This window comes from Camarhynchus parvulus, chromosome 19 (assembly GCF_901933205.1).
Source record: "Camarhynchus parvulus chromosome 19, STF_HiC, whole genome shotgun sequence".
Taxonomy (NCBI): Eukaryota; Metazoa; Chordata; class Aves; order Passeriformes; family Thraupidae; genus Camarhynchus; species Camarhynchus parvulus.
Window position 1 is genome coordinate 7874873 of NC_044589.1, and position 27748 is coordinate 7902620.

At 38.9% G+C, this 27748-nt stretch overlaps 2 protein-coding genes across 2 annotated transcripts; one reads left to right on the forward strand and one right to left on the reverse strand.

Annotated features, from left to right (window-relative positions):
• Window positions 1-68: 68 nt before the first annotated feature.
• Window positions 69-17257, forward strand: TRPV3 (transient receptor potential cation channel subfamily V member 3). Its single transcript, XM_030962512.1, has 18 exons — window positions 69-134; window positions 3981-4103; window positions 6536-6640; window positions 8169-8255; window positions 9112-9269; window positions 10047-10223; window positions 10409-10549; window positions 10720-11000; window positions 11623-11799; window positions 12289-12447; window positions 12876-12977; window positions 13565-13638; window positions 14240-14405; window positions 14882-14948; window positions 15268-15539; window positions 15928-16040; window positions 16634-16704; window positions 17163-17257. The coding sequence occupies exons 2-18, from the start codon at window positions 3985-3987 to the stop codon at window positions 17255-17257; spliced, it is 2364 nt and encodes a 787-aa protein (XP_030818372.1). The 5' UTR covers window positions 69-134; window positions 3981-3984.
• Window positions 17258-20135: 2878 nt separating this feature from the next.
• ASPA (aspartoacylase) lies at window positions 20136-25934 on the reverse strand. Its single transcript, XM_030962513.1, has 6 exons — window positions 25546-25934; window positions 23486-23681; window positions 22233-22326; window positions 21715-21822; window positions 21041-21150; window positions 20136-20520 (listed from the first exon to the last, which is right to left on the reverse strand). Exons 1-6 carry the CDS (start codon window positions 25770-25772, stop codon window positions 20314-20316), a joined length of 942 nt encoding a protein of 313 aa, XP_030818373.1. The 5' UTR covers window positions 25773-25934; the 3' UTR covers window positions 20136-20313.
• Between the last annotated feature and the right edge of the window lie 1814 nt (window positions 25935-27748).

Below are 27748 nucleotides of genomic sequence, written 5' to 3' on the forward strand. Positions count from 1 at the left end.
TTTTTGGGATAGTCTGGAGCCTGAGTGTGGTTTTGCTTCTTTGGCAGATGAGTTTTGGATGTTGTCAGTGGGGCCTTGGTTTGGTTTTCGCCACCTGGATCCATCCACGCCGACATGGAGGTGCTGTGAGCAGGGTGAGTGCTCCGGGGCTGTTTGGGGGCGAAATCTTCCAGAGACAGAGGTGGAACCCATCCTTCACACTGACAATGTGTTCCTGCTGTGCTTCTTTCTGTTCTTCTAGTCTGTAAATGGCTCTCCTGAGCTGGGCTATTTCCTTGGGCATTCAGGAGTGAAGAAGGACAGGCCTGATTTAATTTGTGTTTGTCAGCCTGGAACATTGTTGCACTTCCTAAGTCCTGTGCTAAGGGGATCCAAAATATAATATCAGAACTTAATACATTCATCATCTTCCACCAAAAGTTTCAGCTACTGTAGTGACCACTGAAAGTCAAATATAAGGTATAGAATAAGTTATTTCAACTCAGAATCCCCCCTGCCCCCTTTTTTTAATTTCAGAAATAGGCAGGTAAATAATCTCAAATCATTTTTCCTCAGGGAAAAATGTTGCTTTTCAGAGATGTTTAAAAAATTCTGTTAGGAAGAACCTTCATAGGAAAATGAAAATTTCTCACCAAGAAGAGCATTCTTGGTAGCACCAGAAGTCTATGAGTGCCCCTCAAAAGTTTAAAAACCTTACAGGAAGATGAAACTCTTCCTACCAAGTGTAGCTTTCTGCTGATATAACTCATAAATAATGCAGAAAAGTCAGAATGAAGCTTTATCAGCTTTCCCCTCAGGGAGGGGATTTATTTTTTATGGGCCAGTAAGAATTAGGTTGTAGTGCCATGGTCTGTTCCGAGCAGCCTGTGAATGAAACAGGCTGCTCGGAACAGACCATGGCACTACAGACCAAACAGGGAAGGGGAGACCTTTGTGCCACAACATCACAGCTGAGTCTTTTTTCTGATTTGTAGGATTCTCTCTTTAGCCACGTCCTACGAACTGTTACTGAGCTATAAAGATACAGATATGTGTGATTTTTCTTGTTCTCAGATAAGCAGAAGGTGAGTCTGTGATAATGTGTAGCAATGGCAGAATGCCATTCACCATCGCAGATAAATTCCCTTTTCTTACCCCCAGCACACTGGAGGTCAGATACCAACTTCTCAGATCCCTTTCAAAGTAATTCTTGATACTATAAATCAATGCAGGGGTTTTGTCTTGCTGGCCACTTCAAATAAGCCACTTCTCTGGTGGCCTGGAAGTGACAATTAAGGAGATAATGGGAGTAGAAAATAGTTACAACCAAAGACAACACTCTGTATCAGGTTACATAAACTGCACTGCTTTGAGCTGACACTTTTCAGGCTGCTGCACTATTTTTCTCTTTCTGTCAGAGATTCCAGAAAATGATAGTGCCCTGGAAGCTGCTGCTGAGAGCCCAGCTTAGTTTTCATCCCAGCACACAATTAATTGTGATTAAAAATGAGGCAGACGCTGCCTCAGCACTGTAGCAAGGAACTTCTGCTCTGGTGCCTGCAGTTATTTACTTGGCAGGCTGATTAAAATCTCATTTTAAATAGATTTTTGGCTGGGATGCAGGCACATCTCTGTGCTTTTGAAAGTGTAGTCCTTCTGTACTCAAGGAAATCTGTCCTCTTTTTCCTTCCCAAACTGCTTCTTTACCTCACTGGTGCTTCAGCAGTCCTTCACCATCCAACACGACTCCAGGGCTAAGTTTGGTTATTTCCCACCTCTCCTCAGAGGTGCAGCCTGTTCTTGAGTCACTGCTAAAATCTCTGTGCTGAAAACCAACTGCAAATGGGGCTTGGAGCTGCTGCCCTTGCAGGGAGGTGTTGCCATCTCTGAGCAGCTCCAGCATCACTCACAAACAGGAGGAATTTAGGAATTTAATCTTTATTCCTCCAGCTCTTCATTCTGCTCTCTCACCCCTCTGACTTCACACCCCACCCAGCTGAGCCCTTCTCAACTTGGCAACTCCTTTTGTTGGCTTTTGGACTTCTAAAATCTGTTCCCAAGTATTCTCCTCCTTTAAAGTCACTTCTTTTGTAAGGCTATTTAATGCCCATCCCACCATGGTCCCCTTTTATTTGATTTATGTCAAGAATCCCATTTGTCTCTTCCTTGGGATGGGAGGTGTCTTTGCCCACACTCTGCTTTGTATTCTCTAAGTACTTGTAAGAAGTAAATAGCAGAATTATTTATGAACTAAGCAGGACAACAGTCATTTGTTTTAGCTGTGTTTAGACTAAATGTTTATCAGTGTGTTCAGTGACACAACATGTCCTGGGGACTACGTGAGTGGCGTTTCCAGTGGCACAGACAAACCCTCTCTTCCCACCTCCCCTGTGTCATCTCCAAACTCAGCTCTTCTCTGCATTTACTAGAGGCTGTGGTGCACTTTGTATGCAAGTAAAAATATTTTTCCCTTTATAAATTATTTCTATGAAAGCTGTGATACGAATTCTTAGGGAACTCATCCGAGCTAGGAATGTTTCCTAGTGTGAACACACCTGCCAATGGTAGAAAACACAATAAAAATTATTTTCATGCCTGTTTCTTCAGCCAGTCTTCAGAAGGTAAGGAGTCCTTTCCAATATTTCAAGTTCCTATTCCACAGAGTGCCAAGAGATTGCAGCTGCACTTAGGAGTGTTTGGACCCTGTAAATTCTCAGCTCTCTGTACTTGGGATTGAAAATTGCCATAATTAAACATTTGTTGTTTATGCATTAATAGACTTTCACTCCAATAGCAGTGTATTTGATATTCTTGGCTCCTCTCTCACACCAGGTGTCATGTCTTTTCAAACACTCTGAACAATCTGCTTTCTGTATCTTGATACTCCCAGAATGAAGGGATCCTGGTGCTAAAGGCACACTGACAGCACTGTGACAGGAGCAGAAAATTTGTGTGTGTACATTTGTCACATCAAGGAAAGTGGAGTAGGAGGGGGAAAAATGTGTGGTTCAAACTTTGCAGGCAAATTATTTTTACCATTTGTCCTTGGGTATGGAGGCCACTCCCCTGATTTCCTTGGGAATGGATCCCTGACCTCATAAATCTTCCTGGGTGTACCTTCAGTGAATTTTAATGTATCCTGAATTCACCTTCTTGCTTTCAAATTATCCTGGGCCATTTAAAATGATGCCCTTGAGTACTAGATTGAGAAACAGGGAGATAGTTATTCATTATTCCTTACAGAATTCATGCTGTGGGTGTTCCTAGGCAGGTAACTGCATCAAGATCCTTTTGTGTCATGTGCTGGTGGTCATTCCCTCCAGCAGAATCAAGGGGATTTTTCTTTTTCCTGAGGAAATGTTGGGAAATCACCAGGACACAAATCCTGGATGTTATCCATGTGATAATTTAGCTAAGCTCACCTTGGGCATCATTTTCAGTCTGTGCTTCTGCTGCTCCAGTGCAGTGAAAACGTTCAGGGATTTTTCTTTGTTCTTTTCACATCTGGAACCTTCCTTTATCTGTTTGCTGTTGCACAGATCTTCCTGGGATTTACCAGTTTTCTGAAATTATCTTGGTCAAGAGCAGACTGCTCAGATAACTGAAAAGATGATTGGGATCTTATTCTAATAGATGCCCAATTTTAAGGCTACTTATGAAAGTCATCTCTCTCTTTCTCTAAATAACACACACTGTCACTGGGACTGACAAGACTCCCTTCAGTTTAATTTAGGCACAGGCTTGAATTTATGGTTCTCCTGGTACCACTTTTAATGGCACTTGTCATAGACTGAAATTTAATGAGTCATGTGTGGAACCCTCTAGATTTGACACATGAAATGGTGGAGGTGTGTCCTTAACGGCTGAAAAATGAGAAACTTGGGGGGAAAAAGAATCAATATTTGTGTGTTTACTCGTGAAGAAACTGTAAACAGGTAATTTGGTCACCACACTTCCTGCAAAGGAACAGAAGTCAAGTAACTGATGTTTCTCTACTGCAGAAACATGATTAAAGATAACAACGAAATTGTTCCACTAATGGGCAAGAAAACAAACCCACCTGGAAATCCCCCTGCAAACCAGCAAGAGAAAAAGGTGACTGAAGGCACTCCCACCAAGAAAAGGTAGGACTCAGCTCAGTCTGAACCACTAAAATTCCCTGTTTATCTCCTTTGGGGGATCTTTGCACTGAAATACCACCAACACCTTTGTTCTGTGTAACCTCACAAGAATCTGATCTAATGATGGTTAATGTTTGGTATAAAGTGATCTTTTTAAGAGATCACATGGAAGACCACACCAGGTTTTATGTAAGAGATGCTGGCCTGAAAAAAGGGAGCATTTCAAACTTAATCTGTCACATTTCCATGTGAGGCTATGGAGAGCAGAGGGCAGGGAGAGCAGGATTGAAAAATTCTATCACAAACAGAAACCTAAATTCACTCTCCTTTTCATTAGTCTGGTTAATGAGACTTTTTTGCTGTTTTATAAAATATTCACTTTCATTCATAATTGATATTAGAGAATTAATAAAGGGATTGAGGGTTTGTATTTAATATGAATGGGGAAATATGAGCTGTAATTCCTGCCTGATACTATGGAGTCAACTAAGTTACTGTAGAGTGAGGATGGATTTTTATTCACAAACTTTTCATTCTGAATAATTACTGGTTATTATGGCAATTTCTGAAACTCCGAAGGCCTGGCCAATTGTGGCTGTTCTGACATTTATAATTCTCAATAATCAGAGGAATCACTTTTCACAGGAATGGTGCCATTAGTTATTTGAGATCCACTGCCCGGGTGGTCTAATTTGTCTTTTTGTCATTAAATTCAAGAAGAGAAGCTCTCTGGTGGCATATGGGGGGAGACAAAGTGTCTGAACAGCTCATGATACACCCAGCACTTCAAAAAGGGGCAATTCCCTGGCAGATTGTGGAGTTATAGGAACATTGCCAAAGCCAAGCCCTCAATTACTGAGCCCCAATCTCACACTCCTTGTGGCCTCAGGAACAGGAACCCTGGGGTTTTTCCCACCTCTCAAACCAGAGCTCAGGGTGTGGCTGGCAGCATTCCTGCAACACACAGCACCCACATCACGTGAATTTTAATGAGGGCTTTAACATGTTCTATTAATTAAATGTTCCAACACTGCTCCATGCTGTTCCTTCAAAACCCTCCCCTGCCCCAGCAGAGCTGCTGCACCCCCAGAGTGGCATTTCTCACTCTCAATATTCACTTTCTGACAGACAGTGGCATTCCCTGCTGGAAGCCCCTGGAACTGGGGTGTTCTGGGGCTGGAATTAAGCACAGGAAATGCGAGGGGAGGGTGGGGAGGAGGCTGCCAGAGCTGCTGATGGCTGTGGGCAGAGCACCCGGCCACGTCAGCTCCTGGCTATTTGATGGCACCCTGCTTTGCACGGTGGCTTTGGGGTGTCATTTCCCTCCCATGACATGCCCAGGTAAGCCCCAAGCCAGGAGAGGTGAGATCTGTCAGCCCCAGGAGCAGGATGCCCTTCCCAGCTGCTGCACAGCTGTTGGATGCCAGAATTAACACCTGGATCATCAAGCCATTGGGGAAGGAGGTGAACTAGATAGATACTGTTATTTTGGACTAATAGATACTGCTGGTTTCAGCAAATATCAGCAGGTTATTCACTGGTGGCCTAATAATACCATTTTAAATAATAACTTTTTTTTTCCTTCATTTTACCAACTACTTCATCTTCCCCAAAACATCTTGTTGGAAGTGCAGTTAGATCAGACATGCCCTATGGACAAACCCATAAATACTAGGTGAATTGGAAAGGTTTTCCAGGTGACTACTGCAACATTTTAGAGATGTAAGGCAGTTTGTGAACAACAGCCCCTGTGGGAGTTGCTGCTCCCACCCCTGAAACCCCTCAGTCTGTGGGAGCTGTAGCAATGTTTTACTGAGATCCACTAGAACCAAGCCATTGATTTTTGCCTCTCAACTCTGCAGGCTTTTAAAAGGTGAAATCTTTCTTTTCATATCACTTTGTCTGTGTTGTTCCAAATTTTATTTCTTTTCACTATAAATATTTATATAATTATTTATAGGGAAAGCAATTAAATGTCATCCAGGGAAGGGGACACATTCAGCTCTGGCTGGTGGAAATGCCTGATGCCATTCAATGTGTGACCTTTCAAACTTTCTGATTTAATCACTATCACTGTTTGAAATGATCCATCCTGATGGCTCCTGGCTGGAAGAGCAGGGACTGGGATTTTAAAAAATCATTTTTGTGTGGTTGGGCAGTGACAGGAACTGGGTGCAAGGCTGGTTTAGAGATTGCTGCTCACACATGTCAGGATCCGATGCCATGTGTTCCAAAAATACCTTGGGAATTTTGCCCATCTGCCAGCCTGGAAGAGCTGGGCACAGGCTGGGATCCCTCAGGGAAAGCAGATAAGCCTCAGCTTTAATGCCAGGAGAGATAAATTATCAAGCTTGCCCTTGGTAGTTCTTTTCTTGGTTTCAGGTTGGGCTTGCCTTTTATCACTGATATTTCTTTAAATGCACTGTCTTCAACAGTTCCCACTTTTTCCTGGAGATTGATGGTTTTGAAAGCAATGCCAGTCCCAATAACACCTCTCCCCCTGTGTTTTCCAAACCCATGGATTCCAATATTCGCCCCTGGTAAGTTCCAGATGCACAAGCAATGGCCCTGCTGCAAATAAATCTATTTTCTTCCAGCACCTTCCCCTCAATTCTCCTTGGGCCTCAGTGCCAGGATTTCACATGACTTTTTACAGCTTTTGGTCATAGACAGAACTTCACTGGATATTTATCTTTGGTTTTATCCACTGCTGTCATTTCTATGGAAAAAATCAGGCCTCAGATCTGAATAAATTTAAAATCAGTATTTTTTTTTAATCTTAGCCTCTTATTAGAACAAACTCCATGCTCTCATTGGGTGTTTTCTGCTGTGTGAAGACCACAGCCTAATTTGGCTGTTCCCAGCTGGCTGCTGACGTCTTCCCTCTATTGCTCATTAACAATCAAACGTGGAAACGCTGAATCTGAAATATTTAAAGCAGCCATTTATGCTGAATGAATAGAGAAAAATTATGACTGAGATGAATACATTTAATTTTAAAAAATGTGTGGGGTGCTAATAACCAATAATTATGAATAAGGGAAATATGTCACAAATCAGGCACAGGCCCAGAATGGCCAAAGGTTTTTGTGGCTGAGGATGCCTGGTCAGCTTTTAGGAATTGGCTGACAGGCTGATTTTGGTTTCAGAGGAGAGGTGTCCAAATTTCCCCGTCATTGAGGAAGTGACCTGCACATGTGCCTTGTCACCACATTACTCAGCTTTCTGCAGAGGAGACAGATGGAATGAGAATGGACTCAGAGCTCCCGGATTTATTTCAAAGACAAGGGAATACCTGCAGAGCAGTGCTGTCCAGGCATCTCTTTTGCCAATAATTAATAGCTCAGGTTCCCTAAATTATTAACCTGACGTAGTTAATCCAATCTGAACCTTAGAGAAACAAAAATACAAGTAAGAAACTCATTTATCTTAATTTTTCTAAGTCAGATCTGCTTTTAGGACTGTGTGGAAATTATGTACAGCAATTACAAAATATCAGTGCTATTGAAAATCCTTTAAATATATCACCTACACATCAGTCCTCAATTTCTTTCATTCAAGTCAGCCACAAAACACTCCTGAATTGCCTCCAGTGTTCTGTGTAGTAAATCTTTAGGTAAATCTTTCATTGTGGGCTTGCAACCCCCTCACTGCTACTGATTTAGCACTTGTTTTGTGCCAGATGACAAATTAAGCATGCGAAAAGGGAGAATGCAAGCTTCAAGCATTCAGGGTGATGCATAAAAAGCAGTGATCATTAAAAAGAAAAAAAAGAAAAAAGTTCCCACGGTTTTCAGGATCTGTAGTGAAATAATAAAACACAAAGCAGATTGCTTTCCTAATGTGGTCTTTTTTTAAAATATAATAAAATCCTGTGAGTCTCTTCATTTTTATCACTCACTTTAAAATCCATGTGGGAGATAAAAAGATAGAATTAAAAAGCCAATGTCAAATTGGACTAATTTAAGCTCTAGTGCAGATACTCTAACCTACCATTGACTGGTTCTATGTGCAATTTGCCAAAATACCTACTAATACCTTGGTACATTTGCTTTTCTTTCTCTGCAGTGCATCTGCAAATGGGGAAGACATGGATTCCCCCCAGTCTCTTCAGGATGATGCCACTGAATACAGCCCCAACGTGGACAGCTGTGGGTGAGTAAAGACATAAATATTTCTCAGCACATTTTTAACTGAGTCAATCTGTGGTAGGGTAGATATTACCCATTTTTCCTGCCATGTTTTAGAAAAAAAGGTTGTGTGTGCATGCCTTTCTGATCCTTCAATAATTAAATGTCAAAATAAGCAACTCTAATATTTCAATTTTCATATTTAGTGTGAGGATTCTTTATATATAATGGATGGTTTTTAGATGGCAACACAGGACCCACACACCACAACCAGGCATGGAGTATTTCTGCTTGGGGGAAATATGAAATCATTATTTTTCCAGAATAAAGGATGATCAGAAAGTGATGTAAGATGTGAAGTTAAGATCTCTGTTCTGCTATGAGAGCAGCCCCAGGTAACCTCAGCACTGTGGCAGAGCAAAGAAGTGTTTCTTAGCCTTTATTCTAGAAAAATGGACAAACTGAAAAAACCCCAAAATTCTTGAAAAATGTGCTGTTTTTAATAAAATAACATCTGAACAGCCCACTTACTGCAAATGAGCAATGTGAGAAATGTTCTGAACTATCCATGGCAGCAGGGCAAGTTCATCCAATCTGGGGCCAACAATTATATTTGGTCTCACTCTTCTTAAAAATAAAATAAACCAGGATAAATTGCAGCAGCTGTTTCCAGAATAAAGGATGATCAGAAAGTGGTGTAAGATGTGAGGTTATGATCCCCTGCTGTGAGAGCAGAAGACAGATCTTAACCTCACACGGCAGCGGGACAAGTTTGTCCAGTCTGGGGCTGACAATTGTATTTGGTTTTACTCTTCTTAAAAAAATAAATTAAACCAGCATAAATCACAGCAGCAATTTCATGATGATTTCTTGCAATTCAGTGCTACCACATGCCAAGGGCCTGAGCTGAGGAGTGCCAGGAAGAAGCTGAAGAGGAACCTGTTCCGGGCAGTGTCCGAGGGGAATGTGGAGGAGCTGCAGCGGCTGCTGGCTGAGCTCAGGGAGCGCTCGGGTGCCTGCACCTCCCTGCCCGTGCCAGGTGAGCCCTGCAGGCACCTGTCTGATGCCTCAGCTGGGAGATTTTATAGTTTTTAGATTCTCTATTGCTTTAGTCTGTAGTTCTGAGCTTTGTATTAGGGGGTGGTGAGCTCTCTTCACAGAGCAGGGAGACAAAACAATTCCTTCTCTAGCTGGGGACCAAGGACAAATGATCCAAATCTCAGCCCAAAAGCACAAACAACGTGGGCTGAAGAGAGAAAAACAAGCAGGGTGGGATTGCATAACCTAAAGCTGGAATTGGACAATTAACTGCAATATGCAAATGGAGCAGAACTTAATAAAAGTTAGAGACCCTGTGAGCAGCTGTGCATTTTGTGCCCATTTTGGTTCATCTTGGGTGGAGCCCTGGCTGGGCTCTTGTGCTGCACAAGGTGGATCCATTGAGGAGATCCTTTTAATAAATCCCTGCTTTATTCTTTAATTCCATCTAGCCTCTGTTTTAAGTCACCCTTCACAAAGCATTGCGGGTGGGGCTGCCAGCTTTTCTGGCAGCTCAGGGGCAGCCTAAACCTGGGAATGGTCTTTATTTCCCTGGGAATGGTCTTTATTTCCCTGGGAATGGTCTTTATTTCCCTGGGAATTTGGGAGTTATGGCACCAAGACATCCAACAGGAACACCAAGGTTACCTTGGTGCTCAAGAACAAAGTGAACAGGATGGAGTCATGGTTTGGCAAATAGTTTGTGTTCAGGTTTCACCCCTAATGAGCAGAAGTTTAATAAATAACAATGATCTAATCTCAAAATTCACTCTTGTAGATTACCTGATGAAGAAGTTCACAGCTTCAGACACTGGCAAAACTTGTCTGATGAAAGCTCTGCTGAACATCAACCAGAACACAAATGAGATAGTGAACATGCTCCTGTCCTTTGCAGAGGAAAATGGCATTTTGGAGAGATTTATCAATGCAGCATACACAGAAGAGGCTTATAGAGGTATTGGCATCTGATAGCAGTTTCGGGTATATGGTTAAACATAACCTCTATAAAATAATAATGGTTTAAGTCCCTTGAACCAACTTTTATTCAGTATCACTGGTGCTATCTTTTGTGAAACATCATTAATGTTTCAGAGTGTGCTTGAGAGACTCAGCCCTAAATTCCTGTGTCTGCTTTTTCAGGCCAGACAGCTCTAAACATTGCCATTGAGAGGAGACAGTATGAAATCACCCAGAGCCTCATAGAGAAAGGAGCTGATGTCAATGCTCATGCCCAGGGTATTTTCTTTAATCCCAAACACAAGCATGAAGGCTTTTATTTTGGTAAGTGAAATTGAGATATTTCTGGAAAAGTTGAGATACCCAAAACTTCCATAAAATAAGAGCTTAATCCAGTACAATCAATATAATCAATATATTAAGATGGTTAACACAATATTTTCTATTCTGATGAAATAGAACATGACCACTTGTTGCATTTTGTGATTCTGCAGGTGAGACTGCCCTGGCTTTGGCAGCATGTACCAACCAGCCAGACATAATTGAGCTGTTAATGGACAATGCCAGGACCAATATTTCCTCTCAGGATTCCAGAGGAAACAACATCCTCCATGCATTAGTGACTGTGGCAGAGGACTCCAAAACACAGAATGACTTTGTGATCAGAATGTATGACATGATCCTGCTGAAAAGCAAAGACAGAAATCTGGAAACAACCAAGAATAAGGAGGGTTTGACACCGCTGCAATTAGCCGCAAAAACTGGGAAATTAGAGGTGGGTGTGATTTCAGCAGCATCTAAGAGAAACTTGTGCTCTGACACATCTCTTTCCAGGCTGGTTTGTATCAGTATTAGTGAGCTAATTTTGATCAAAACACAAATATTTCCATTGCAGTGTTGTTTTAATGCTTCCAGGTTTCTCTGTAACTCCCTCCCTCTGCACAAACCACACAAGCTGTTTGGAACCAGCCTTCTGTTATAGATAAATTCTGCATTTACCACCAAACAACTTCAGAAATCTCACTAGAACTGCTCTGTTGTACTGCTGTAGAGTTTGGTTTGCATAATTCAACTGCAGTGTAAAGAATTGGCAATGGGATGATTTAGAAAGTAATTAAGTTCAAGGAAGGCATAAATGAACACATGGAAATTGTGCTTTCATCCTTTAGAAAAATATCTCTGACAGAAAATCTGAAGGCATTAAAAACACTGAACTTATTTCTCAGAGGTTTTTCACCTCCAGCACCCCTCACTGAATAACAAAATTACAAATACATTAAATTGAACAACTGTACAAAATGTTCCAGATAAAAGGTGGGAGTTTGGGCAAGTGTATTCATGTGTTTCTCCTTTCCCTGAACAGCACAGCTGCTGACAAATCATCTTTCATGTTTTAGATTCTAAAGTACATCCTGAGCAGAGAGATCAGAGAGAAGCCAAACAGGAGCCTGTCAAGAAAATTCACAGACTGGGCTTATGGTCCTGTTCAGTCTTCTCTGTATGACCTGACAGAGCTGGACACCACTGCTGACAACTCAGTGCTGGAAATCATTGTCTATAACACAAATATTGGAGTAAGTTGCCTATTCTTATATAAAATATAATTTTATATTATTAAAATATAAGAAAAACATTATTATAATAAAATATTAAATTATTAAATATATAAAATACTATAATATAATAATAAACTATTATATTAAAAATATAATTTTTCCCTAGCAGTATCCCCATATTAGAATTGTCAGCCTTGCAAACAACTGAATTACTTGTGAACAGCAATTTTTGGTTCTCAGTTATCAGGAGCAAGATGAATTTTATGCTGCTGCATAATGTCAGCTGTAAGCAAATCTGCATTCAGCTCCTGCAACACAGGTCAGTTATTTTGGGAGAATCTTTTCCATCCCAGGGAGGTCTGGCACGTCCCTGAGCACAGAGGTGTTTCTAGAGCAGCAAGGATAGCATGGAATGAAATACCGAAAATTCACACCTAAAATTCAGTTTCCTTACAGGCAGTGAGTTGAAATATTTAAATATTTTATTTCTTTTTTTTTCCTCCTCAGAATCGTCATGAAATGCTGACTTTGGAGCCTCTGAACTCACTGCTGAGGATGAAATGGAAGAAGTTTGCAAGGCACATGTTCTTCATGTCCTGCTGTTTTTATTTCCTGTACAATGTGACATTAACATTGGTTTCCTACCACAGGCCTAATGAAAATGAAGTGAGTGCAGCAGCTCAACCTCACCAAATTTTACTGACTTAAAAGGCAACAGTATTTCCTGAATTGTGTTTAGAATGCTGAAACAAGGCCAGATATTGGAATATCTGGGTATAGAGAGACCATGCTGCCCCACATCAGTGTGGGAGCATCAGATCTGCATTTTGTGGAAGTGACCTAAAATACAAATAAATGATACAAAAACTGAAATTTCTGAAGGTGAGAAGAGGGTATTTTGGTTTTTTTTAAAGAAACTTCTGATATTCCAAACATCACTCTTAGGGGTTGATTGTGTAAATACATCAAGAAAATTTTCCCTGGAAGGGAAGAAATTGAGAACCCAGAGAGTTACAGGTGGGAGGGTTTCTGTTGCTTTGCCTTTCACCCTTCAGGGATGGAACTGAGATTTTCTTTCTGGATTTGTTCTGCAGGCTCCTCCTTATCCACTGGCTCTGACCCGAGGAGTGGGGTGGCTGCAGCTGTCAGGACAGGTGATGGTTATGTTAGGAGCAATATTTTTAGCCATAAAAGAGGTAAGATTTTTTTTTTAAGAAACAAATATGCACCTGATTTGTAAAGAACTTCTCTAAATTTATGAATATGCTGCTGCTGATATTGGCAATACACATGGAGTGTCTTTGATATGTGCAATTTTCAAATATTTGGCACAATCATTTATTCAGAATGACCCTGGTTATATATTTGATTACAACTGTGAAACAAATATAAGGATGTTTGCTTTTCAAATTGTCAATGCAGAGATCTGATATTTGTATAAGATCAGTATTGCCAAATTATTGGCTTTAAGGAAAAAAGAATTGCAAGTTGTAATGAAAAAAAAAATCCCATGGTATAACTTTGCCATGTAAGTAATTAAAAACAGTAACTTAAATTGTGCCAGAGATGACAGAATTTTAACCTTTGAATTTACAGATATTAAAAATATCTGTAATATAAGTTACAGAATTTACAGAGCCCTATGAAAAATTAATTTTAGAAGTTACCACATCTTATCAGTAGGTGGATTAGTTAAGAACACCAGTTAAATTATTTTGAAAAACAGATGTTGCGGTCTGTTTTCTCTTCACCATGCCTGCATTTTCTGTTTCTGCCTGCACAGAGTGTGGCCATCTTCCTGCTCAGGCCCTCAGACCTGCAGTCCATTCTCTCTGATGCCTGGTTCCACTTTGCATTGTAAGTCTGACATGTATACATATATTTTTTTCTACTATGTATAAAATTCACTATCTCATGGTCACAGAGAATGTGCTCCTGTAGCAGATATTCACTTTTTCCCCTCAAAATTATCAGTTTTAGAGGGATGGACATAAGTTTGCCTGCAGCTTTTCTGTAACACAAACTCTTGGCTGCACTGTCAGTAACAATACCAGGGTTGATGTGCCTGGAGTGGATTTTTCCCACCTGCCAGTGGAAAATCTGTAATGATTCTATCAATTCATTAAGCAAAAGCTAAAATTAAATGGCTTCTGAGATATTGTAAGGATTCTTATAATTCTGTCAGCATTATCTGAATTGAGCAGCTGTTTGGGGAGAATAGTTTACCTAAATTAAGTTTAGTAAATATAGTCCTTATATGTTAATATACTTATACTGCTTGCACTGACCCATTTTATCATTAAACTATAATGCCAATTTCATGGGGAGAATGAAAAAGCAGCATGAAATTACAAATTAAGCCTAAAGAGCAAAGAAATCTTGTTTTCGTATTTTGCCATTCTGTTGTTGGTTTTGTGCTAGTAATTTCTCTTTTACGTATATGTTTGTTTTTTAACAGTTTTATACAAGCTTTGCTTGTGATCTTCTCTGTCTTTTTGTACTTGTTTTCCTACAAAGAACACCTGGTGTGTCTTGTTTTGGCAATGGCCCTTGGCTGGGCCAATATGCTCTATTTCACCAGAGGTTTCCAGTCCATGGGCATTTACAGTGTGATGATTCAAAAGGCAAGTTTTTCTTTTCTTCTACCTGCTGATGGTACTCCATTGTTCTACAATCCAAATCAAGTATATTCAGCAATTATATGTATTTTACAGTTCATTTTGAAATGCCTTATTTCCAGTTGTTATGCATTATTTCAGCAGAACACAATATTTGCTCTTCTTCAACAGCAGGAACTAGTTTGTACCTTAATATTGACATTTTTATTACATTAAATATATGAGTAGCTTGTGTTTTTTCCAGCTAATGTAGTTCTACAATTTAATAGCATCATAATCTGCAATGTCTGTATTGTACAGAATTAGTCACTCTCAGAGAGCACAGCAGGCTAGAGATAAAAAAATCAGATCTTTGGGTTTGTTTGCTCAAAGAGAGCAGTCTGATGCTTCAGTGTGTACCTCACCTGTATCCCTGCAGAATTCAAAAGCACAAAGCTAGTTCTGAATTTTAATTTCTGTCAATTGTTTCATTCAATTTTCAGGTAATTCTGCAAGATGTGATCAAGTTTTTGGTTGTATACATCGTGTTTCTGCTGGGATTTGGTGTAGGTAAATATTAGTGGAGAAAAGCACTGATGCTCGGTGTGGGTAAAAATTTTAGCATTATTATGAATAAGAACTGTTTGCATAAGAGCTCATGTTGGGGTTTCTTCTGGTGCTAAGTTTAGGTGTGAACAGATTTGCTTTGGTCTCAAATCCCTGGAATCTCATTGGATGTGGGCTCTTTCTGCCTCCTGGAGCTGCCACCTGCCTGCTCTGTGTGGCTGGGCAGCTCTGGCTCTCTTCAGCAGTTTGAATTCTTTGGGATGAAATCCCTCTATTCCTAAATAATGACTGTGACTGAAACTTCCTTTTGCTTCCTCCCCAGCTCTGGCTGCCCTGATTGAGACGTGCCAGGAGGGTGGGGAGTGCCACTCCAACAGCAGCCTGGGGCCTGTCCTGATGGATCTGTTCAAGCTCACCCTGGGGCTGGGTGACCTGGAGATCCAGCAGAACTCCAAGTACCCCGTCCTGTTCCTCCTGCTCCTCATCACTTTCGTTGTGCTGACTTTTGTTCTTCTCTTGAACATGCTGATTGCCCTAATGGGAGAAACTGTGGAGGATATTTCTAAGGAGAGTGAGCACATCTGGAAACTCCAGGTTTGTTTGGGAGGTGCCTGGGCTAAAACCCTCACGCTGACACAGCAGGTTAAGTGTTAAAGATAATCCTCATTTGGTTTTGTGTATGAATAATAGAAATAAATAGGTCCAGTATTAAGAATTGTAGGAACTTTGGAATTAACAATCATAAAGGTTTGGATTTCCAACTTATGCATTGTCATGACTTGCATTCCCCTGGATACATCACCATATATCCCCTGGATGATATGTTTCACTGTTTTTCCAGGCATCTGAATCCCTGGTTGCACAAATTATCAGTGATTTGCTGTTTTTGGTGTTGGCTCTTGACCTGTTATAAACTGCAAACTGCATGCTGTGAAATTAGACCATGGTTAACCACTCTCATTTTACTATTTACTGCCAATAGAGAGCCAGGACTATTCTGGAATTTGAAAAATTTTTACCAAAATGCCTGAGGAAAAAATTCCAGCTGGGAGAACGGTGTAAAGTGGCTGAAAATGACACCAGGGTGTGTTTAAGGTAAAGCAAAGCTGGAATCATGTGCTATCAATTCTGCTCTCTTTATGCTGCTTCAAGGTTATTTCTCCTCAAAACCTCTTTAAAATATTTCTATTATCTCTACAAATTATGCACAAAAATATAATTCTTTTTTTTTCAGTTGTAACCAGTTGTTTAGATAGGAAAAATGTATAAATTTTTATGTAGGCAATCTTTTGGCAAGAAAAGATTTTCATCTTCACATGTTTTGACTGTAGAAGCAACAAATCTGTTTGCAATAAATGTCACTTTATTATAATCTCCTTTGAATGTCAGCTTAAAAGCAATCACAGTTAAGTTGATTGGTAATTGATGATTACCATATTAAAGAACTGTGCTGTTTAATGAAAAATACTTAAATATTTCAAGGCTGTACTAACAATGTGTGAAATTATGAAGGAGTCTTGATATTATTCTCACCTTCATATAGTGCAAAAGACATTCAGGCTTTAGTGCCAGCAAAGCAGAGGGGTGGTCAAGTGTGACAATCCCAGGAAGGAATAAGGGGGGAAGGTCAGGGATGTAGCTGGGGGATAATTCATGCTGATAACACAATTTATGTAAAATGTAAACAGGATTAATGAAGTGAAATGGACCGAGTGGAAAACCCATGTTTCATTTATTAATGAAGATCCAGGGCCAACAGGTACTGTGGAGTTTTATGACACCCTATTTGCAGAATCTTTTCTTAGAAATGTTTTTTGATACAGTTTTATATCTTTAAAAACATAAACTCTTATATTAAACTACACATTATTGCTAGAGAAACTAATGGTTAATATGGCAGTGGTGTTAAAATACTTTTAAAGACTTGGACAGAGGGCTGGTGACAAACAAGTTTTGTAACATCTATATTGGATGACATAAATGTTGGCCAGGAAATCCAAGGCATCCATCTGCTGCCAAGGCAGGAGTGTCCTGGAGAAATGGAGAAATTTTTCTCCCTCTGGGGTGAAAAATTTCTGTAGAAGATATGGTAGCAAACTGAGAGCTTGCTGTTTAAATAAATACATGTTTTTAACAAAAGAAATAGGTGCAAAACTCTGATCTTGCCTATACAGTTTCTACCATATCCTGTTTTGTTTACAATGCATTTTTTTGCAGATCCAAGCAAAATTCAAGATAATTCAAGAACTAATAGCAAAAACACCTTGAATACGTTTGAAGAAATGGATGATTTGCCTGAAACCTCTGTTTAGTTGTGCTGGTCTTGACGTGTGGCTCTTCAGAAGGTTAAAAGCATCAGCAGTGGATGCTGAAAGCTTTGTGGCCCTTTTGGACAGCTGTAGCCAGCTGGAACACAAACTTTCAGTCACACAGTCTGATGGCTTGCACCCATTTATTCAGAGCAGCTGAGCTGAAATAAATGGGATTATTTCACTGGGTCAGTTCTGAGCCTCTCAAACTGTTGCTGTCCAAGTTTGCCTGATGCTCCTCAAACTTGGCCCGAAATGTTTAACTGGATAAAAAAGGTCAAATGTGAGATATTTCTTCCTTCTGTGGAAAATTAAGGTCATCGTGATCCCAATCTGCTGCTTTTTGGAATCCCTAACTCATGAGAAACTCATTTTGTACACTGAAACAACAAAGTTTTTGTTATGGAGCAAAGCAAAGCATTTCAGTTCTGAAGATGACTAAATGAAGTATGTCATTTTGAAATCACAAGGTTCTGGGTACATTTGCAGCTTTTGCATTGACTGTCAGTGTTACTGGGGGCTTGGGCCCATGAGTTGGAAAATCAGATCCCCGTGGCTTTGCCTGATCTGCTTTCCTCTGTGCAGTCCCCAGGGTGTAACTGGAGTTTATTGGTGTTTATTTATTACTGTGTGTCTGTGCCTCCCCATGAAATAACAAGGCAGAAATACAATTCCTGATGGAGGATTTTTGCTCCAGTCACAACATTACTTTTCCTCCTTGGCCCTTCCATGCTGTTTCATCATCCTACATAAAGAGTTACCACACTGGAGGTTCTTCTGAATTAATTTTTGCATTTAACCACTTTGAAAAATCAGAAGTCAATTTCTTGCCCAGGTGAACAAAATTAGTTCAATGCAAAGCAATTCCAGACCTTATTTTTTATTCAGAGGACTCTGTAATGCATTTCTCTAGCTTTTATTTAATTACCTGTGATGACCAAGTACTATGAATTATATTATCAGTTTTCTAATAATATAATCCATAGTATTATGAATTTTATTATTTATATTTTTAGTTTTCTATTTTATGTGTGTATATATAAGGAGAAACATTTGTTCTGTGTGCTTTTAAATTTCAATTAACATGTGTCTCCAGTGTCATGGCTTTTCATTAGAATTATTCATGTGGTGCCTGTTTTAAAGGTGCTATTTTAGGTGAGACTCAGGGGAACTTAGTTCTGTGTTTGAATGATAATAAGAATTGCATTGGATTTTGCAGCTGTGGGCAAAATGATCCAAAAGACTTTCTTAAGACAGAAGAGAGCATGAGGGAAGCCTGCAGTGGGAAGGATAATGCAAAATATTTACAGGGATGGTGAGAGTGGGTCCTGGTGCCCAGCCTGCCCCTGACAGATGCTGTGCCTTGAGACTCCAGCCCAGCCTGCAGGGATGGAAGGGATCCCCAGGAGCCTTGGGCTGTGTTCTGGGCACAGGAATTGGAGGGAAGGACATTTGTGTACCCACAGACCTCGACACCCCAGCACTGCTTGGCTTCCTCAGGAGGAGATGTGAGGATGAGAAGAAAAGTTCTTGCGGTCTCGGGATCTTGGATTGTTGATTTTGCACCAACGCTGCCAAGGAAGGACATTGCCTTAGGACTGTTCAGCTCTGCTTGGATCCTTTCTGTGCCAGTTTTTGTACAAAGGGAAAAAAAAATACCTCTTCACACACACTCAGGAACCAGCCTGGGCCGTGAGGCCGCTGGAAACACAACGAGGCCTCTGCGCCGTGCTGAGGCTGCTCTGGGCTGTGAAAAAAGCACAACAATCCCTACAAAAACCACAAAAAACCCTACAAGAAACACAAAAATCCTTACAAGAATGTGCTGTCCCCCTGCCCAGGCACAAAACCTGTGGGTGAACTCAGGAACCAGCTTGGGGGCTGCTTCTAAAAGCTCTCACTGAGGAAATCCCTCCTTGTGTGGCCACAGAGCTTGGCCACCTCACATCCACCATGTGCTGTCTCCAGATACTCTGAATAATGGCTAGAGCAGGTAATTCTGTGCTTTTTATACTATGTTTATTTAAATTAAGGAAATAAAATTTGTCATTCAATCAACATTCTGTCCTTTGCTTTTTTTATTTTATTGCCATAGGAGTTACACAAAGGCAAGGAAAAAATACTATTAAATTTAATAGTAAATGAGGGTGACATCACTTTTCAAAGGTAGAATATAGGAGTTATCTGGATAATTAATCTTTCAGTAAATAATTAATGTGTCCTTATGCAAAATTCTTAATGTTTACCACCTACTTGTCAAATATATACAAAACAACCTTAGAAAATTAATTAAACCCCCATTTTTTTCTCTTTTTAAGATGTTATGACAGGCTTTGTCTCTACAGATACAGAACAAGTCTCCCCATATGGAATTCTTCTTAATTTCCATTCTGGAATACTCAGGTATGGTTTGTGCATTGCTGTTCATCAAAACCAGAATAACTGTCTAAATCTTGCCTTAAATCAGAAGCAGCTTGAATTAACTGTGAAATACACTAAAGTGAAATGTAAAGCTTTTTAGAGTATATTTCTCTGAAATCCTGCTTTTAGCTTATTTTAATGTTTGTAAGTATAAAAACAAAATAAGCCCCAAGGCTTCCACTTCAGCACAGTGGGGGTCAGTCACATATGCAGATAATATAATTTATTATACACACCCTCCCCCTGTTTCTCTCTGCCCAGCTTCTCCTTTGTCTCACATTTTGTGTGTTTACCTGAGGAATTAATTTAAAGGATTAACCCATTGTAAAAAGTGTTTGTTATTGAGGTTTGGGGTTATGAAGTAGAAAAGCTGTAAATTTTGTATATAATGGAGTACTGTGGATGAGCTTCTTCATAAAAACTTCACAAAAATATTTATAAATTCTTTGCATCTACAGGAGTCTATTAGAACAATAAACAGAGTCATAATCAGGATTATGACAATAGATCTCAAAGTGCTCAGCAAGGTTAATTAAATTACAATTTAAAATTGGATTCTGCATTTATGTATCCCACAAGTAACTACTGAATGACCCTGGACTTCACAAAGAAACTCACTTTTTATATGAACAAAGCTCTTAAGAAGTGCTCTTCTCTGACAACCTGAGGTGTTTTGCAGAGAGTTTGATTTTCTCTGTTTTTACAAAAGCTTGTTTCTTTTCATAATATGCAGCTTCATTAATAAATGTTGGATAGACTGTACAGTCCCCCTGATATGGAATAACTTCTCCATCAAGAGTCAAAAATTGAGGATCACCATTCTTCAGTGGCTGCCAGTCTTGATCCTTAAGAAAAGAAACAGAATATATTTACTTTCAGGTTTTTGTATATTTTAAGTGATTCTTGAGTTAATGCTAATTATGCAAATTTCTGCAGTTTATGGTAAAAGCTTTTAAAGTAATTGTTTAATCTTAATACCTCATTTTGTGTGTCTGGCCCTCATTTTCAGAATTCGCTGGTAAAGTGAACTAGAAGGAAACTTCAGATGCTCACAATTGATTGCAAATTGAAAACACATTCATTTTAGAATTAAAAATTAGATTTATATTTTAAAATATAAGCTGTCCTATTGGTTTTTTTTTGTAGTGATTTTAGATTCAGTGATTCCCAAGACAGTTCCTGAAATAATGAATGTATGACCTTAGTGAGAGAACTTAACCCTAGGGGAGGTCTAAAATATTCAATAAAATCCTTTGGCAATATTGGCATTTTAAATATTTATTACTAAAATATACAACAATGTAGCAGAAGGCAACACAGGAATAAGTAGAAAATGTCACAAAAGGAAACTATTCTAGAATTTACCTGTAGTTTAGGATGAATTATTGCAATAATTTCACCATTCTTATTCCTGGGATAATCTACTTTCTCCATTATTTTAAAAACTTCAATTGTGCATGGTGGAAATTCCTTGCCTAGAAAGAATAAATGTAATTTAATGTCAAGATGAAAAACTGCCTGTTAAAAAGAACATTGCATTATTTATTCTCTGCAGAATGGCTCAAATCATCAGGTTGTCCCCTCAAAGCCAAATTGTAGAAAGATGGTCCAGTCATGTATTGGGGCATATGAAGTTCAAGTCTAAATTTGCTGCTGAAATGCTACTTTTCATGTAAAAAGACCTATTTTGTAGATGGGGAAATCAATGAAAGGTCTGTTTGCTAGTGTTGCACAGCACAGAGTAATATCAATGGTACTTAATCTTTACTATTCCAGCACAATAATGGAAATTCTGACATGCATAACTGTATTCTTTTCTTTCTACTTCAAAAAAAACCCCAACCTACTGACAAAATATACTCTGAAATAATTAAAAATACTTATTTTGTCAGAGTGTATTTTAGGTAGTACACAGGCCTGATTTTAATTTTTTAATTCCCCCCCGCCTTTTAGCTGTTTAACTGTAAAATGTAATTTTTTAAAATATTCTCCTAAAATACTCCACTGACAGGACACAGGATGCTGAAACCTCTCATTACCTTCATTAAAAAGTTGCACAAAATCAAGGCCATGTTTGACAATCTTCCTCATTTTGTCCAAAACATCAGCTCTGGCAACACCTTGTGGCTGGGGCCCCACCTCCACACCTGGTTGGAGATGAGGCCAGATCATTAATGTCACTTAATGTCACCACCACACATCACATGCACAGCAAAAATAAATGCCTGATGGACCAGTATTTAATGTTTAAGAGGGATTGTAAGGCACAGAATTATGTGGGTTTTTAAGGCAAGCAAGTCCTTGTCATATATTATAAATATTTTCTGCAAAAAGTGGGTTAATTGAGTTTAAGGATTTCTGTGTTATGTAATGATTGTGTAAATCAGAGTTCTTCAGAAGACTGGATAATCACATCCATTCATTTTGGTAAATATTGTCAGACAAGCAGCTCCTGGTGCTCAGAGCACTCTGCATAAGGCAGTGAACACACCTGAAAACAGCCATATTTCCAAATCATTGCTGCTGGGTTGAAAGAGCCTTTAGGTTTGATATTTACCAACAGGATGTTTTGCCACAGAGCGAGTTGTTGCATATTTCAGGCTGGGATGTTCAATCAGCAGAGCAGGACAAGGTTCTGGAGCCAAAGCGTTCTGTGGAGATGGTTTAAAAACCTTTGTCATGCAAAAGGGTTTCAAATGTTGTGCCACAAAAGATTACTGATGCAGAAGTGATTTACACAATGTCTTCAATATGTTGCCTTTATTTCAGGGCCCTCAAGGAAGTAGGACATCTTTAGAAAATGCACAAAGCTGTGTTTGTTGGTGTCTGTCCCATTAAGTGATGCCAGGCAGCTCCTCTGAACCAGAACTGAGCACAGTTCTAGTCTGGAACTGCCAGCAGAGGAAAAAAAATCTCCTCAGCATGGTTCCAAAAGGGAGAACTGAAATACCATAGAGCAGATTTCAACTATTTTATTTAAGGTTAGACGCTAGTTCTCTTATGGGGATACAGATTGTGAATTAAGCCTCGTTTTAATCTCCTTTATTGGCATTTTTGCTACTTGAGGCTTCTTTCTTGATGCCTGCCCACCATTACTCTTCATGTAATTTCTGTCAAAAGCTTTTTAGATCTTCATGTATTTTTATTATCATTTAAAAATAATACATGTAATAAGAAAAAAAATGTTTGAAAAGACCTTGTTTCTAAGGAAAAAAAAAACCAAACCACACCATTGGCCCAACTGGATTCCATCAGTCACTGTCCAGGCCACCAGAATTAAAGCAAATTATGCTTTAGGCATACACTTCTGCAAACCTCACTCTACCAAAACTTATCAGCTTCAGGAACAGCGGAATCAAACAGCTGCTAAAGACACATCACTGATAAGGGAACATTGTCAGTACCTACTTCCATTATTTGTTACATCTCTTTATTTAATGAAATTAAGGTTTAACTATTTAGCATGTGTAACCCAAATTTATCCAAGTTCCTGACAGATCAGTGTGAAAGCAGATTAAACTGCATTAATTTTCATAGATGTTATTCTAAGTATTCCTCTTTGCCCATTAGTCTTAATAATGCTCATTTTAATACATGAAGATATGATGAGTTTAAATCTGAATTACCTGATATTATAATCATATTAATAGTTGCCTCTGATTAAAAAAATTCATCCTATGAGTAATGAAATATTTTAAACAGTTTTGCAGAAGAAAAAATAGTATATTTAAAGAAACTACAAAATAATATATAGTAATACAACATTACAACTAATAATGTATTTTAATAGTTCATTTAAATTAGTTTTACCTTGATATAATGAACCATTTGAATTGTAAAGTCATCCCTGGAGTTTTCAAGAATAATGGTACCACCCATGTTAGAAGTGGTGTTGTGAAGGTCAAAAATAAGGTCATAGGCATCATCACTACCTTTGGGACCAAATATATGATTGATTTCCTGAGCCCTCCTCACTTCATATGGAATATCTTCCACCACTGGCCTGCTGTTAATATCAGCACAAAGAAATTAGTGAGCTCATTCCATGGCTTTACAGTCAACAAAATATGTATTAGCCTTTTCTTTTCACTTTAAATCCAAAATTGACTGGAGTTGAAATCACCTGTTTAATTACCAAACTTAAAATTGGCTGAATTGGTTGAAGAAATCAAGTATGACTGTCTAGTAATTTTTTTTTTTTTTATTAAATTTGCTTTATTATTCTGTGTCTTGTGCAGAAGGGTATTAGAATTATTTAATCAAATTTTGGCTGGAAACTTTTTCTCCTTACATCCCAAAATTTCCCCCTATGCATAATAAAACTAACTAAAAATTTAGCAACAACATAGAGCACTTCCAAGACTGGATCCCCCCTCCTGCTGGAGACCATATTGAGACATCAATTCATGATGTTCTGCCTTGGACATCACCCTCAAGGGTTTTTCTAACTTGTTTTATTTCTTGTCTTCTCATGATCTGACCAGACTTTCACAGTCTATTCTTTCTTAAAGCTCAGTGAAGATTTTGCTGCTTCAAATCTGTTCCTCCAAAGTTTTAATTGCTGTAATTTCAGGAGACTGTGTATCACATAATCCACCTTTCTGTTCTTTAGCTCCACCTTTGAAATTCAACATTTCTTCACACAAAACTGTTAATTAATACTTTTTATTGAAGCCAATGAGATTTACACCGTTGATTTCAGTAGTATCAAGATTACAGTCTCCTTTTTCTTATTTTGTAAAGTAATTCATGATTTTGAAGGTTCTACACTTAAGGGACCAGGGTCAGGTACTTCAAACACTCAGTAGAGCTGAAATAGGACCAGGCAATTTCATAGTATTTACTGAGAAATAGTAGCTAAATATGAAGGAAACCTGCAAGTGTCTTAATCTTGTGTTTTTTCAGGTGTTCTGTGTTCAAAGCAGCTGAAACCAAACAAAACTACCTTTTTTTTTTGTATGTTTTTCCAAAATAAACAATTATAAGAATGGCCTCAATACTTATGTGCTAACATCTGCTTATCTTAGATGTAATAATCAACAACAAAATTCTAAGATGAAAAGCCAGATGGAAAGAAGCGTAAGATAAGAATAACTGCCTGCAAAATATATACAGTAAGTATTCCTTTCTGTGATATTCACCTTTGCCATTAAAACTTTTCTGAAACAGAACTACTTGGTGAGCAACTCTACTAAGAAGGTTTATATAGCAAAGTACACCTCAGGAATAGATGTCTCAAAAGCACAGAAACATCAAATCCTATTAAAAATGTAAAATCAGTTACTATTTTAAAGTAATTACAGACAGTATTTCCTTTAAAATAATGAGTCAGTTAAATTATTCAGGTTTTTGGCTATGCTTTTGCCTTAGAAGAGATTATTTTTAGCTTCAAGCTTTTCTAATTTCAAGTTTTCACCTTTTACTAGAACATAACTGGAATTAAACACACTTCTCTGATTTCTGTGCCATTCTTTCAGATACTCAGATGTCTACGTTTAATTGCTTTTATCTGCTATTTCTTGGAAGTCTAATTGTATTCAGAAGAGCTCCCAAACTGAATTGCACAAGACATGAGCAATGATGACTCTGACTCAGAACAGTGGTACTCCAATTCACACAAATGCAGCTCATCTAATGCCAATTTAAAATTATGTTTAAGATAATGTGTTGGTTTGAGACTGATTCTACCAGCAATAGAAGTGAGTCTGTTAACACATGCAATTTGTTCTTTTTTTGGGTTAAAGGTCAGTAATTTCAATTATGTGACTGCACTGTTAAAGTAATAGGGGAACTTGTGTTCAACATTTTAATCAGGAAAGAATTTTAAAACCCAGAAAAAGCAGAACAACAGAAAGCACAGCTGCTCTTACCCAAGGCTCTCGGGGTCAAAAACCCGGTTGAGATCACAGTCAATGTACCTGGTGCACCTCTCCACAGCCCTGGGGTTGGTGAGGAATGGTTTCACCTGCACTCCTGCTCTCTGGATCTCAGCTCCATCCTGCTGCCAGTGCCTGACCAGCAGCACCCCCGATAATTCATTGCCGTGAGTGCCCCCGAAGAGCCCGACCCGTCTCACCCGGGCACACGGGGAGCTCATGCTCCAGGAAAACTTTTCTCTCTGAGGGGGGGAAAAAAATAAAATAAATTCTTTCCAGTAGGAGAGTCTTTCTTCTAGTTAGGTCAGACGCAAAAGAAAAAGTGAGTGGATTTCTCCCAACAGTTCTCAACTCAGTTTTGAGGCGGGATTTTCCAACCTCCCTCCCCAAGGAGCCTCCCCTTCAGTTTCTGTATTTAGTAACATCTCCGAGGCTGTTAATGGCACTGTTCCACAGTCCAAAAGTTAACTCTGGGCAGTCTTTATAATGTATGATCTATAGGGAAATCCTGTGCTAATCGACAGTGGAAAACACTGTTTTTACACTTAAATATCAGGCATTTTTGCACTGCAAAGTAGGTGTAACAGGTATTCTCGTGTATGTTTGAAGTTACATAAGGATTATATTATATAAGGGCAGATTGATTTAAAGTGAGCAAAATCAGCAAAATAAGAATTGTATCTTGGCTCTAGTCCAGCACACAATGCTGAAACATCAAGTATTTTCATCTAAAAAAAGCCAAAGTACAGCTAAGTTCCTCAATGCATGTCGTGGCTTGTACGACCTTTTTTGTTTTAGAAATCCTACGAACAGTGATTAGAAGGAACATAAGCTGAAATTACAGTGCAATTTATCCACAACTGACTTACCCAGAGTTCTGGCTCCAGTTCTATCTCGGGATCTGCTAACACAGACCTCTAACACATTGAAACAACTTTGCCAGGGACAACCCTCTAACTTTTGCAGTCTTTTATTAAAAAGGAAACAGATCTAGACCACGATGGGACAATAGTTCTGTTCTCTCCCCAAAAAACTTTAGTCAGCAACTTCTCTTCCATTTCCAAAAGCGTTCAGAAAGGCTTCTGAAGCTTAAGCCAAAGACCAGCTGTAACTTCCATCCTGAGAATCAAAACATTTAGAATAAAAGGACTTATTAACAGAAAAATAAGCTTTATTGCTGTAAACGACAGAAGTATTTGCAATTGGTATATGACTCATGATATAAACATAACAAATATTAGATTGCAAGAGAATAAAGAATGTTTATTGAACAATTCTTTTTTATTAAGATTATACTCCAGTGACTGAGAGAATATTTGGCCAGTGCCTGAATGGCTTTATATCCCAGGCTGACAGACTGTAGGTCTAGGAAAAGCTGAGCACAGGATTTATCTAAAATAGTTCTGCCAGGAATATAATTTCTACAGAAGTTGCTCTCTTTGTTTCGGTTCACGCACTCAGATTTTGCTGAAGCTTACAGCGAGTTAATACAGAGAGACTGTTTGCTCAAATACTCAACTGTATTACTCTGTACTTAGGAGCTGTCAGATATTAAATCAGAATGAGTAATTTATTAAACAAAGCAGTAAAGTTGCATTTTACAGCACTGGACAGTGTGTACTATCCTTTGACCCCTATCTCTCTTCAGCAGTGGTGCCAGCATGGGGAGTGACAACACCCAAAAACACAACTCACACTCTGAATCTGGGTTTGTTGAATTTAAACACAGCAGAAGTTTGAAGAGTAAACAGCAAAATGCAAACATGCAGGGCTGGAACATTTAGTTTATCTTTTATTCCTGCTGGCATTGTAATGGTTGTAATTCCTTCCAAAGCGCTGAATGAAACACAGAGATGTTTGTGCACTTAATTAACATGCAAGAAGTTTGTCTCCTAAGAGAGTTTTTAGGACAGAGACAGTGAATTTCCAAACATGAATTTAGGAATTAAACCCATGGAAGCTTCTTTTATCCCCTTAGAGGAGTTCCCATCCAAACACTTTTTAACTCCTGGTGTCCCAGGACCTGCCAACTTGGGAATGAATGGAAATTCACATGGAAAGTTTTCACTCTTCAGGGTTAAATACTGGGACCCATCCCTTATTCCTGTGCTTTGCCAATACTCACACTTTGAAAAAGGATATGGGATATTTAGTTTAGTAAGAATCCAGATTGGTTTGATGTTCTACATACAGATCT

Bases quoted from the DNA above. Each gene is read 5' to 3' on its own strand.
- ASPA (XM_030962513.1), bottom strand. From the start codon at position 25,772: ATGAGCTCCCCGTGTGCCCGGGTGAGACGGGTCGGGCTCTTCGGGGGC. The intron at 21,823-22,232 runs GTAAATATCAAA...ATCTCCAACCAG, and splicing joins TGTGGCAAAACATCCTGTTG to GTGTGGAGGTGGGGCCCCAG. The intron at 20,521-21,040 runs GTAAATTCTAGA...TCTTTTCTTAAG, and splicing joins TAATTCATCCTAAACTACAG to GATCAAGACTGGCAGCCACT.
- TRPV3 (XM_030962512.1), top strand. From the start codon at position 3,985: ATGATTAAAGATAACAACGAAATTGTTCCACTAATGGGCAAGAAAACA. The intron at 8,256-9,111 runs GTGAGTAAAGAC...CTTGCAATTCAG, and splicing joins CCCAACGTGGACAGCTGTGG to TGCTACCACATGCCAAGGGC. The intron at 16,041-16,633 runs GTAAAGCAAAGC...AAATGTAAACAG, and splicing joins GACACCAGGGTGTGTTTAAG to GATTAATGAAGTGAAATGGA.